Source organism: Gymnoscopelus microlampas, assembly GCF_963454915.1.
Source record: "Gymnoscopelus microlampas genome assembly, chromosome: 9".
NCBI lineage: Eukaryota > Metazoa > Chordata > Actinopteri > Myctophiformes > Myctophidae > Gymnoscopelus > Gymnoscopelus microlampas.
In genome coordinates this window covers 37,375,992-37,389,046 of record NC_139946.1, presented here as the reverse complement: position 1 = coordinate 37,389,046, position 13,055 = coordinate 37,375,992, and the positions used below count along the sequence as shown (strand labels likewise).

General features: G+C 40.7%; 1 protein-coding gene across 1 annotated transcript in view; it reads right to left on the bottom strand.

Moving 5' to 3' along the window:
- Positions 1-765: 765 nt before the first annotated feature.
- ttc39a (tetratricopeptide repeat domain 39A) overlaps positions 766-13,055 on the bottom strand; it is a 37,217-nt gene continuing 24,927 nt past the window's right edge. Inside the window, exons 7-21 of the mRNA XM_084066351.1 lie at positions 9,964-10,007; positions 9,429-9,496; positions 9,242-9,306; positions 8,868-8,967; positions 7,893-7,958; positions 7,327-7,435; positions 7,106-7,173; positions 6,945-7,004; positions 6,637-6,798; positions 5,762-5,853; positions 5,198-5,318; positions 4,247-4,358; positions 3,248-3,362; positions 2,961-3,077; positions 766-2,438 (exon numbers count right to left, since the gene is read on the bottom strand). Of these exons, the coding sequence (XP_083922477.1) occupies positions 2,324-2,438; positions 2,961-3,077; positions 3,248-3,362; positions 4,247-4,358; positions 5,198-5,318; positions 5,762-5,853; positions 6,637-6,798; positions 6,945-7,004; positions 7,106-7,173; positions 7,327-7,435; positions 7,893-7,958; positions 8,868-8,967; positions 9,242-9,306; positions 9,429-9,496; positions 9,964-10,007 (1,414 nt within the window). The 3' untranslated portion in view covers positions 766-2,323. The remainder of the gene's footprint in view (positions 2,439-2,960; positions 3,078-3,247; positions 3,363-4,246; positions 4,359-5,197; positions 5,319-5,761; positions 5,854-6,636; positions 6,799-6,944; positions 7,005-7,105; positions 7,174-7,326; positions 7,436-7,892; positions 7,959-8,867; positions 8,968-9,241; positions 9,307-9,428; positions 9,497-9,963; positions 10,008-13,055) is intronic.

The window sequence follows — 13,055 nt, the reverse complement described above, 5'->3', positions numbered from 1 at the left end:
AATAATCAATAACATATCATGACATATTGTTCTTTCTGTATTATTTTAACCGTGTTCAAATTGTTCCTGGTTGCACTGGCTTGCTTGTCCACAATGTGAAATCACTCTAGTGTTTTCTTCCAGTGAACTGTTATAAGAACTTACAGTACAAAAGAGAAGCATAATAGGCATATCTCTGCCAATGTATATACTGTAAACATAATGACGTTGTAGTTAAAAATGTACATTTTGTGCGACCAGGTGTGGTGGTGAATATGATACTGTAGGTCGGAAACAACACAAACAACACAAGAGGGATGAATTGGAATTTGATTACTTAACTCATTCACTGCCAGAATTATTTCTGGCCTGTTTGAACACCGCCAAGATTTTTAATTGAAAAAAAAAAGTACTCAGGAGCCGAGATACAGAATTTTTAAGTTTTAAGTTAACAAGGAAGTGGATGGGAGTCTATATCTTCGAAAAATCATATCTCCTTGGTCTTTGGGTCAAAAAAAAAAAAAAAATCTAAAAAAAAAAAAAAAAAAAAAAAAAATATTTTTAATTTTTTTAATTTTTTTAAAAAGTCGTTTTAGTCGTTCTTGGCAGGCATGGCTTATGGACAGAAGTCGTTTTAGTCGTTCTAGGCAGTATATGAGTTAATCTTAAATTACAAAATACACAATCATTCAATATGTACAGGTATGTCATTCTGCTCAGTGGTAGCCGTAGGCCCGTGGACATAGAATAGAATACATCCACCGTAAACATCACAGTGCCACTACATTTGATTGGAATTTCTTTATATCAGTAAAAGAAAAACAAAACAAAAGCTGAATAGAATATCATCTGAAAATATTTGATTTGCTAAATGTTCCAGATCACTGATTATGTAAAGCACACATTTTCCTCCACCATTTACAATAAAATACTACATCTCCTCATTCCCAAGCCTTACTCTAGTCATGAATAAATCACCAGCGCTCTAAATCAAACATTTGAGACACGATCTTGGATCTTGGATTTCAGATACTGCTGCTGCACGGACACCCAACAGTAAATAACCTAACAAAACAATAAAAGGCAATCCCATTTTGTTTTATCATTACAAATAAACATTGGTCATATACAGCATAGTATTATACACACATGATCATCATAACTACAGTATGATGTACAAGTCCTTCTATAGGTGGTTCTAGTAAAGCATGGCTGATATAGTAGCAGTAGGTTCTATTAAAGCAGGAAGACCTTAGTGGTTGTCATTCAGTGCTTCTCCACTAACTATGCAACAGGCAGAAAAAGCAAGCAGGCCTTCTGCGTCTGCCTGAATGGCCTGTTTGTTCAAACTCAAGTACTGCTGGAGTCTGTCCCACACACCAGTCGGAGAAAAGGAGGGAGTCTGCCTTTCTGAAAGACACATTCAGCTGTCCTCTTAAAACAGGACAATTTTGTAAAAGGCCATTTGTAGTTAATAAATAAAGACACAAAAATATCACCCACTCTATGTCATATGGACCGTTTTTTGACTCAGGGGAGTTTGCATGGTTAGCTAATTTACATAGCTCCATGCAGAAGCTAAGGACGGTGAATATAATAAGAATATAGTGGCTGGAACAATCATTATTATGTCACATTGACATAACAAGTAGGCCTATTTCACATTATTAGATGTGTGTGTGTGTGTGTGTGTGTGTGTGTGTGTGTGTGTGTACATGGTTCAGAGACAGGGAAATGATGAAAAGGGAACAAGATGAATCACTGAATAAACACATGAACTGGAGATTATGTAACATGAATATACAGTAAAGACAAGACATAATAAGTCCTACCCTATTTGGCCACGTAGCGTTATCAAAAACTACAAACAAAGGGTAAAAATAAAACTCAGTAAACCATTCAAATGAGAGGTCAGAACAGAGGTCATGTTGTGAACGGTGCAGTAGGTTATGTTATATCATATCACATTGTTGTATATGGTGACATGTTACGTCACATTTCTGTGTTATGCCATATCAAGTACATTTTTATTATTATTGCCGATTCATACTGAAAGCGCCAGTTGAGCACTTGTTGCTGGTTGGCTATAGCAGTGGTTTTTAAAGTGGGGGCTGGGGGGGCCACAAGGAGAAGCCGGGGGGGGGGGGGGGGGGGGGATTGGAAAGGAAAATGAACCCCATGGCTATAGTATCAGTGTGATTTGTTAGCAGGGTTGTTTGGTAATCTGGCTCTGTCAGGTCCACCCCCTCACCCCTGCGCTGGACTGGGCAGAGTGGTGCATTGTGGGATGGCAGAACGAGGATGATGTATCTGGTCTGATGAACTCTCTGTCCCATGGCGGCCGTTAAGGAGTGGCAGGCACGTGGATCCCGTTCTCTGCAATACCCCTGGCCTTGTGCAGAGCAGCCTGGATGCGGAAGTGTGTCCGGGATTCCATGGAGTAGTTTTTGTAATTTTGCCTGTAAGGCAGTAACATAACCATCGAAGAGTTACATTTTACATTTTTGCGTAATGTGTTTCTGTCACAATCACATAATAAATTCAAATGTGAAAGTGATGCCTTGTTGTTAAGGACATTCAAGTACACAAGTCAGTATTTGTTTAGTTTGCAGAGTGACTTGCCCCTAACACTTTTTCCGTTTCCTGAAATGGTGGTACATCACATGCAATGAGATGGTGGTAGATTAAATGGAATTGTGGTAGATGCAATGAAATGGTGGTAGATGCAATGCAATGAAAGTAGCAGTGGGGAGGGGTGGAAAGACTATCACTAGATAACTGATTATGTAGTAAGTACGACACTACAGATGTTCAACCTTGAAAAAAAGATAATTGTGACTTAGCAGCTAAAACATTGGCAGTTCAACATACACACCTACTTAGTGAGGTAATGCCAAGTATTATTGCACACTATCTCAAACAGCATCTAAAGTAGATATTCGTTTACACCTACAAAGCATATTTTCCGTTGAGACACTTACTTGGCTGCCTCCAGGAGTTTGATAGCTTCATCGGTCCTTCCTTGTTCCAGACACAGCAGGCCATGCTCAAGCAGAGCATTAGGAACCAGGTAGTGGTCATACTTTATCTGGCCTTCACTGGAAGCAATGTCAAACAAGAGTACATAAATTATAAGGAGCTATGCCCTCTGCTAGTCCTGGTGTGCACTTGTGTAGCTATGTTTTTCTTGGCTTTGCTTGTGTACATGCATTAATACGTGTGTGCATGCAAGTGTGTGTGTGTGTGTGTGCTTTTGAGAGAGACTTACTTGCAGAGGACAAGGGTAAAATAATGTTCAGCTTCTTCCAAGTGCCCTAGCTGCTTGAGACACAGTCCCCTCAGCAGACTCACCAGACACTGGTCATCTATGGTGAACTCAGTCCCTGATAACACAACAAGCACAACTCACTCAGGCTGCTGTAAAGTTGTTGTTGATAATTGTATTGACACAATAGCCTTGGATATTCATATATAGAACAAAATGTGTCAACATAGCAGCATGAATATGTAGTTGCTGTCGGGCAGAAAGCTTGTATACATATTTCATATTTAGTTTTTTTTTTTAATAAATGAATGCCCTATTTTATACTATACTACAAAAGTACAGAAAATAGACGATCTCCATGCTCACACAACATTTCTGAAGAATTTGAGTAGGGATGTCCGATATTATCGGCCTCCCGATATTATCGGCCGATATTACCATAAAAATTGATATCGGGAAAATATCGGTATCGGTTTTTGAAAAAAAAAACTTTTTTTTTTTTTTTTGCTTTATAAATAAGTTACAGGAGTTCTTACTGTATATGGTGTGTGTGATATGAAATTTGAGCTTACCCTAATCACAATAATCCCCGCATATATCGGTATCGGTTGATATCGGTATCGGTAATTAAGAGTTGGACAATATCGGTATATCGGTTATCGGTAAAAAAGCCAATATCGGACAACCCTAAATTTGAGTTATCATAAATGCCCAAATTATGAAAGTCAGGTTGAAAGTAGTTAAAAGTCTGTCTGTGGGTTTTATAAATATTTAACCAAAGGAAAGTATTAACGAAAGCTTGGGATTAAATAATAACTAAATTGAATTCACTGGAACATATTTCCATTTCCTGAAAAGAACGGTTTTGCACGTACAAGGTTTCTGCAAACTATTTTGAATCAGTTGCATTAGATTCATGTCAACAGAAAATGAAACGAGTTTCAGTACATTTTAATGATGCTCACATTAACTGTCCACTGAAAATAAATAGTTTTCATTTACTTGGATTGCAGTCGAGCTTGGCCTGCGCCTCGTCCAGTGTTTTCAGCATGCCCTCAGTCAGGTCCTTGTGTTTCCCAATGACTGTGTAGCCATTCCAGATGTACATCATCTCCTGTAAACATGCGCGCGCACACACACACACACACACACACACACACACACACACACACACACACACACACACACAAGATAGAGACTGTCAGATACAGTATAATAACAATAATCTGTACTAGGGGTGGGCAATGCACATCGGAATATTGTGTGTGGGGCAAAAGTATAGCCTTTTCTTGATTTTAAGCGCTTATGGCTTACTTAAAAAAATTGTCACAAATTGTCAAAACAATAATTTTTGCCAATTATTATATTAAGAATTATGTATTATTTTACAATTAAATAGATATATTATCACAATAGATTGTATCATCACAATATTTAGGGATGTCCAATATTATCGGCCGATATTAGCATAAAAATTGATATCGGGAAAATATCGGTATCGGTTTTTGAAAAATATATATATATATATATTTTTTTTTTGCTTTATAAATAACTTACAGGAGTTCTTACTGTATATGGTGTGTGTGATATGAAATTTGAGTTTACCCTAATCACAATAATCCCCGCATATATCGGTATCGGTTGATATCGGTATCGGTAATTAAGAGTTGGACAATATCGGTATATCGGTTATCGGTAAAAAAGCCAATATCGGACAACACTAACAATATTGATATTGTGGTATTTGGTTAAAAAATATTGTGATATTTGAATTTGTCCACTTTGAAGAACATTTACATGATAGAAAACACAACCTGTGCTGTCTAACTAATGACACAATTATATAGTACACTCTATTACTTGATTAAATAGAGCATTATTACTGTAATAACATAGTCATTGATTGCACAGTAGTATGACATGGCAGCCAGCCAATCACAGAACATAACTCACCAGAGGAGGAGCGGGAAGAGCAATGGGGTTATCTGCTAGGTAACGGCGAGCTTTCCTGATAGCAAACTTCTCTGTTGGCAAAGACTTTCCTGCTATTTTCTGCTTTAGTCCTGGGACCGACCTGGGAATACATATGGTGCAATTTATCGACCATATTCACCTGTTTTGTTACATACTCAAAAGTGAATATGGTATATTAAGTATAGGGAGGAAATGTATGACAGCAAGTGCACATTATCATATTTAACACTGGGATTATTGTAGCATTAGCTAACCATCAAATTACGGTCACATTCGAGGTGACATATCTGGTCTTAAGCCTCACTGCAGGTAAATTATTCATATTTTGATAGAACAGACGTCATCCTCCATATCTCATCTCTGCAGTGCTCATGCATCCTACCCTCAACTCGGAATGACTCAAGTCTGGTCCAGCATTGGCACTGGCAGATGGTGATATCATATTGTGCTATTATAAAATACAGTGACTCATCCCTGTTTCACTGTGGTTACTGTGAGTGTAGTTTCTGCACATTATGATCCGTTTCATTTTTCTGTTCGTACCTAAACAGAGTCAGTTCAGTCTCCCCAAACGTTAGGCAGTCGTCCTTAGTCAGCATGCTGAGGTAAGCGGCTTTCATATACGCATAGGTTGCCTGAGAGAGAAGAAAGGAGAAAAAAAGTGTTACTTTTGCAGTTTTACTTTTAATCTTCATACAAGCGGGCAAGAGGCTACAAACACAAAAATTATATGAAGAAGAATATAGCGATAGAGACCATCCAATAACTAATAAGTGTGTGTGTATGTGTGTGTGTGTGTGTGTGTGTGTGTGTGTGTGTGTGTGTGTGTGTGTGTGTGTGTGTGTGTGTGTGTGTGTGTGTGTGTGTGTGTGTCTGTGTGTGTGTGTGTGTGTGTGTGTGTGTGTGTGTGTGTGTGTGTGTGTGTGTGTGTGTGTGTGTGTGTGTGTGTGTGTGCCCTGTTTGTTCTTGTTGTGGTACTCGTTTTCTAATTTATGGCTTATTATTGTACGTGATTTAGCATATGAAAGGAGACATTTGCCGATATTTAATATGAATCCTATGGTTCTGTTGTGAGAAGGACATATGAGAATCTGATAGAATACTTCCCAATACATTCCCATTCATCTGTGTGTCGAGAGTTCCTGCTGGAACAAAATACGTCGACACTCAGAAGGCATAGGGTTGTTACAGGTATGTCAGATTTTTTACAAATGTCCTCCTCGCCACAGAATTCACGTAACATATGGTCAAAGTTCCGCTTTAACCACTTTGAAACTGGTGCTCCTTTATGTGCGAATAAAAATAAAAAATCTTCCCCCACGAAAAAACGTCATACGACAAAATCTACGTAAACCTGGCATAAGTGGTTAAGTCCTCAGCACACCCTGGCATGCCACAGCATCCCCTCAGAGCCTCACCTTGGACCACGAGTTCTCCTTGCTGAGCAGGTCAGCGTAGAAGTAAGCCATCTTCCAGTGCCTCTTGTATGTGAAGCACCACATCAGTTCCCAGTAACACATGTGGTGGAACTGCTTCCACTGCTGCTGAGCCTCACAGCATTCTTCAAAACGTGTGATAGCCTGATGCACAGTATAAACACACACAGAGATATATTGTTGTTATTCATAAAGAACAACAAATACGAGAGTGATTAAGGGCTTATATAAATAAAGGGAGATGTTCCCAGGGGATCCACACCAGAGTGTGGGAAATGTTTGGAACTCACAGCATCCAGGTTGCCTTTGATCACCTCTATTCGACCAGCGAAGAATAAGAAGATGGAACCCTGGCAAACACAAAACAAATAGTATGTTTAGAGACACAACCACATAGCAGCTTTTTTTCGTGGCTAACTTTTAAATGTCACAGTGTTTGATGATGGCATACCTTGGGATACTTTTTGAGATATGGCTGCAGTAGTTTTTCTGCATCCTGAACGTCACCCTCACCAGTGCCTGTGAAAGACATACAGTAAACTCCAGAGCATTCATTTAACTATTAAAGTAAAAAAAAAAGAAAAATGAAGAAAAAAAAGATTTTTTTTGTTTATGTAATTTTCAAATACATTTGTATGAACATAATGAAATGTGTTGTATGCCCTTCCTTACCGAGTATGAAGCTCATGAAAGTGTGATAGCAGAGCAACAGCATATTACACAGGAAGGACCTGAATGTGGAATCTACTGCACCGTCCTGAAGATGTTGGAGACCAAAATCCTGTGTGAACACAAACACACACACACGCACGCACACGCACACACACACACACACACACACACACACACACACACACACACACACACACACACACACACACACACACACACACACACACACACACACACACACACACACACACACACACACCAGAGTTACATTAAAGCCCAGCATAGCACAGGACAATTCACGGCCTGTCAAACATCAGTAGCAGGCAGCAGTCTCCTCAGTGAGCCTAATTTATACTTCCTGATACTACAGTGTCGCACGCCAAAAATAGCTGATCAACAAACTCACAATGCGTCGTGAGCTTGCAGATCGGATATTTTCTGCGCACAACAGCATCATACGAGTATGAAGCATTACACCTGCAGCTGCTCTGTCAGTTCTGCTACAGTGATGGCGATGCTCCCTGCTGCATCAACAATTAGCAGCCCTTCTTGTCAGGAGAACTCACCTTGTTACCAGAGAAGCCTACAAACTCCAGCAGCCTCAGTGTCCGTGTGGGCAACATGGAGATCATCTACAGGAAGACAAAAAAAGAGACGAGGGGGACCAGGAAAAAATTAACTTAGGGTTCTCTGCTTTGTTTTGATTATTGGTTTTAAAGGCTATAATAACATACATTATTATTAGGTATGTTATGCAACAGTAGACCAGCTCAGTGGCCTTGTAGTTAGAGTGTCCACCCTGAGACTGGGAAGTCGGGGTTCGATCCCCCGCCGGGTCATACCAAAGACTCTATAAATGGGACCTAATGCCTCCCTACTTGGCACTCAGCATCAAGGGTTGGATTGGGGTAAGTCCCTGCGACATACTAGCATCGTGTTCAGGGGGTGTATGTGTACATCAAGCTGCCTCACGCTATGGAAACAGGAGATAGGCTCCTGCCCTATGGGCCTCAGGGCTCGGCCAGGCTTACTGTACTTATGCAACAGTAGTACAACTATGTGTAAAAAGTGTTCCCCCAGAATCATCTCGTTATACAATGAACTTGAAGAGGGATTTCACTTTAAAACACCTCTGGGGTAATTTTTAACGAATACTCTGGCTATTGTGTGCACCCCAGACAGTTTTTAAGTTGCTTGATTCAATATTTAGATATTTCATATTAATTTGACCAGACATGACCCCCTCTTATAAAGGCCCATTCAACTTCAAAGTTGGGGACTGGTATTTTTATTTTTTTATTTTTTTTATCCTTCTGAAGGTTATATCGCCCACTTATACAGGTGGGTGATATAAGTACCAGAAAGCTTAGACAATCACAGAAACATGCGGAAGTCAACTGAAACTTGAAAGTACTCTTATGACTGCCAACTTCCCTGACTCGGTCTGAACTGTCCTGATGCGGTAAACCCAACTTACCTGATACTCAAAGAAACCTAATACACTCAGATTTTGTTTACATTCACTTTAGCCCTCTCCTCACCAGATTGAAAGCTCCAACTCCCAGCTTAACGCCACCCTCAAAATGGCAGTGGTTGTCACCTTGAGTGTAGCCAGGTGACTGGAGAACCGTATGAAGCTCTCTGTGAGATGACGATAAAGCCACCAGATAGAGGAAGTAACATGAAGGAGGTGAAGAGGTCAAAGTGGGAGACAGAGGAGTCAATGGGAGAAAAAGGAGGAAGCATGGCATCATTGTCATACATTTCACTTTAGTGTTTAGCGTTTGCTCCTATTCAGAGTACAAGAACAACTGCACTCAGTAAGCAGACTGTGCTCAGTAAGCAGTTATAATATGCTTCTAACGTAAGGAATATGATTTGAAAATGAATGACAGTCAAGAAACAAGATTCTTACTTGTATGTCTGATAGCTATTCCTCACTTTGATTCCACCTTTGATGAAACTGATCATGTTTTCATCCTGGTGTGTATGAAAGAGAGCGAGAGAGAGGGAAGAAGATAGGAAGATTTTATAAACACAGAAACCAGGTATAAATAAAGTGAGAGCAGATTTCAGTGTCAGTCTTGGATGTTCCTTCTGACCTGAAGAAAGGTAAGTGCTGCCCTCTGCAGGAGACACTCGGCGTAGCAGACCTCAGCGTGGAGTTCCTCTGAGGTGAAAACGATTACATCACAGTTATCTTCAGTCAGACTGCCTGAATGCACTGCCTCAGCACAGCCAAGGGGCTACAGCATGACGCACGCAAACACACACACACACGCGCACGCACACACGCGCACACACACGCACGCGCACGCACACACACACACACACACACACACACACACACACACACACACACACACACACACACACACACACACACACACACACACACACACACACACACACACACACACACACACACACACACACACACACACACACGCGCGCGTGCACGCCTGAGGCACATGTTCAAACTACTGGTCATTACTAATAACACTCACACAAGCACACTCAAGTACGCACGCAAAGCACAGGTTGACAACGCTGCTTAGCCTATACAATTCTGGCCAGACATCCATCTATCAGCATGGTGATGATGAATTATGTTGACAGTTATATATTTATACTGACCTTCTGTGAAGTTTTTGGAGGAGAAAGATGATTTCTTGCGGTGCCTAAAAGAGAGCAAGCAAACACACACACACACACACACACACACACACACACACACACACACACACACACACACACACACACACACACACACACACACACACACACACACACACACACACACACACACACACACACACACACACACGTGTAAAGACAGAGATATGAATATATTATCTACTTTCCTGCATTTGTTCAATGGAAATCATTCAGTTGCTTTTAAACAGCATTGCATTATATTGTAATTGCATGGTTATTTTGTCCATTTGCAGAGACCTGCAGAGTCCAACATGCTGAGTCTTGCTGTGGGAAGAAGCTGCTCCTCTGTGCTGACTAAGGATCAGCTTTTTTTTATTTATATAGGTAATGCTAACAGAACACAGATGCTCTGCTGTTTGTGTCGCACGCATAAAGCTATATATAGTATACTGTATATAATACACATAATTATACAGTATATACGTGGGGTGTTGATTTTTTTGGTCACTTTACATTTGCACATGTGAAATTTGTCCTCTGCATTTACCCATCCTATAACTACTAGGAGCAAGCGTGGTGGTCCAGGCACCTTTAAGCTGCAATGCCAGCCTGGCAGCGTGTCGCAGGTTCGAATCCCGGTCCCGTCGACCTTTGCTGCGTGTCACTCCCCATCTCTCTCCCCATTTCCTGTCAGTCTACTGTCCTATCATATCATTAAAGGCATAAGAGCCCAAAAACAAATCTTTAAAAAATACAAAATAATAACTACTAGGAGCAGTGAGCGCTACATACAGACTGTATATACATACACACAAGCAAAAAACATTGCGTATCAGCTTGTCTGGTGATGCCGGGCTAACTGCACTGACAACACGATGCGTTGATCAGCGTGTCAGGTTTCGATACCCAGCACTGGCCAGGTTATTAGGCTCTCTCTCCCTCTACCCCCCCTCTCACTCTCCCTCCTTCCCTCTCCTTCCCTCCTCTTCCCCCTCTCACTCCCACTCTCTGTCTCTCTCTCTCTCTCTCTCTCTCTCTCTCCATCCCTCTCTCCTGCGATCTCTCCCTCTCTCCTGGCATTAGTACCGCTAGTTTATGCAAGACCCGGTAAGGACGCGCTGTGATTGGCCAGTAGTCGCTGCGATTGACAGTTCTGCCTTGTTGAACTTCTTCATAGCGTTTTTTTGCAACTACGCCTCAAGAGTCAACCTATAACCTTATTCCTAACCTTAAACTCAGTAAAGTTATGCCTAAAGCTAACCTTATTCCTAACCCTAACCTCAGTAAAACTATGCCTAAAGCTAACCTTATTCCTAACCTTAACCTCAGTGAAATTATGCCTAAACCTAACCTTATTCCTAACCTTAACCCTTTTTTTAAATATATTTTTGGGGCTTTTTCTGTCATTATTTATAATTTTATAGTAGAGATGGACAGGAAACAGGGGGAGAGAGATGGGGAGAGACATGCAGCAAAGACCTTCGGGAACAAGACTCGAACCCGCGGTGCACTGTCAGGCTGCTTATGAGCCTCGTGCCCAGACCAATAAGGCCAGGTCCGGGCCAACAGGACCTCCCACAATCCTTTTGGGGAGGATAGTGGGAGGATGCATGATTGCTCAGTCACATTTTACCCAGGAGTCAAACCTCCAACATTTCATTCACAACTGCAATTCTGTAACGTTGAGGCTGTCACCACTCTTGTATGAAGAGGATTTGACTGTATTGTATGTGTGCATCCTGGTTAAAAGAATGGGTGGAGGAGTTCATGGAATCCAATGTCAATACAATGACGTATGTATGCACTGAAAGGTTTTAGATGTATTCCATTTCCATCATATCTTTAAGGCCTGCTTCAGAACAGTAATAAATACATTGAAGAAAACAATGGCCATGGCTTGCTCTGGGTCCGAAGGCTTTGACTCTTTTTAGTTTAGATGTTGTAACAGTAGTTGCATTGTTGCACAGATAATTACTCCCAGTCTGACCTACTCTAAGAAGAACTATGTTCTGTATTTACGTCCCATGGGACCCAATATCGGTTTTATAGCTCTGTGGGAACAGGCGTGGTGGTGTATGTGGCTCACAGAGACATTTTCACACAATGACTCCAGCACTGGCTGCAACGCTTCGTTCTGAAATTCCATTTGTCAATGAGATGGGATGGATGGAGAGAATGATTGCATTTTACAGTTTAGTCATTTAGCAGACGTTCTTATCCAGAGAGACTGACAGAAAAAAGTGCAAGGTTAGAGTAAGTTGCATGAATATTTGCCAGGCAACAACAATGAGAACAAATATATGTTATGGAATTGTGATCAAGTAAATAATAGCACTGAGCTATAGTGGACTGAGCATGATGTCTCATATTTACTATGATTTTACTAATGGGATGATTCATTAACATTCTAATTCCTAACAGTATGTTGCTATATCAGTGGTGCGCCAACTTTTCCATGTTAAGGACCCCCAAAATGAAATGTATTTGGCCGCTGACCCCCATCTCAAAATATTTTGTTCCAGGGACCCCTAGGAGCACAGATCGGAGTTAAACTTTTTCACTTTAAAACATATATTCAAAGATTTGATTTTTCAAAAAAGAAAAATAACCAATTTTAACCAATCTGTATGGTAGAGTATGCTAATAAAATATAACTAGTAAATCTGAAGTAGTTGGAGGTGGTCTACCTACTCTTCCATTGAGAAATTTTGACCCTTGGTGTTGGGTCTAGGACCCCTACTGGTTGACAAGTAGACTAGCCTAGCACTGCCTGAAGATCGTAAGCACAATATCTCCCCTGGACAAGCAGGGAAACCCCTCTTAAAAGAGCAGTATAGAAGTTTGGTCTTTCACACAGAAGACCAGGGTTAAAATCTCAGGTAGAAAATAGTCTCTGCAGATCTACAAGCTATGAACTTGTAGTTCTGCTATTTTTGAATAGTAGGTATAAAATAATGATTAAATTCATGGGTTAAGCTGTTTTCTGTGGTCGAATATGTTCTGACACTCGTATCCAGAGTGATTTACGATGAACGAGCCAGCATGGGTTCAGTGAATTGGACAAGAACACA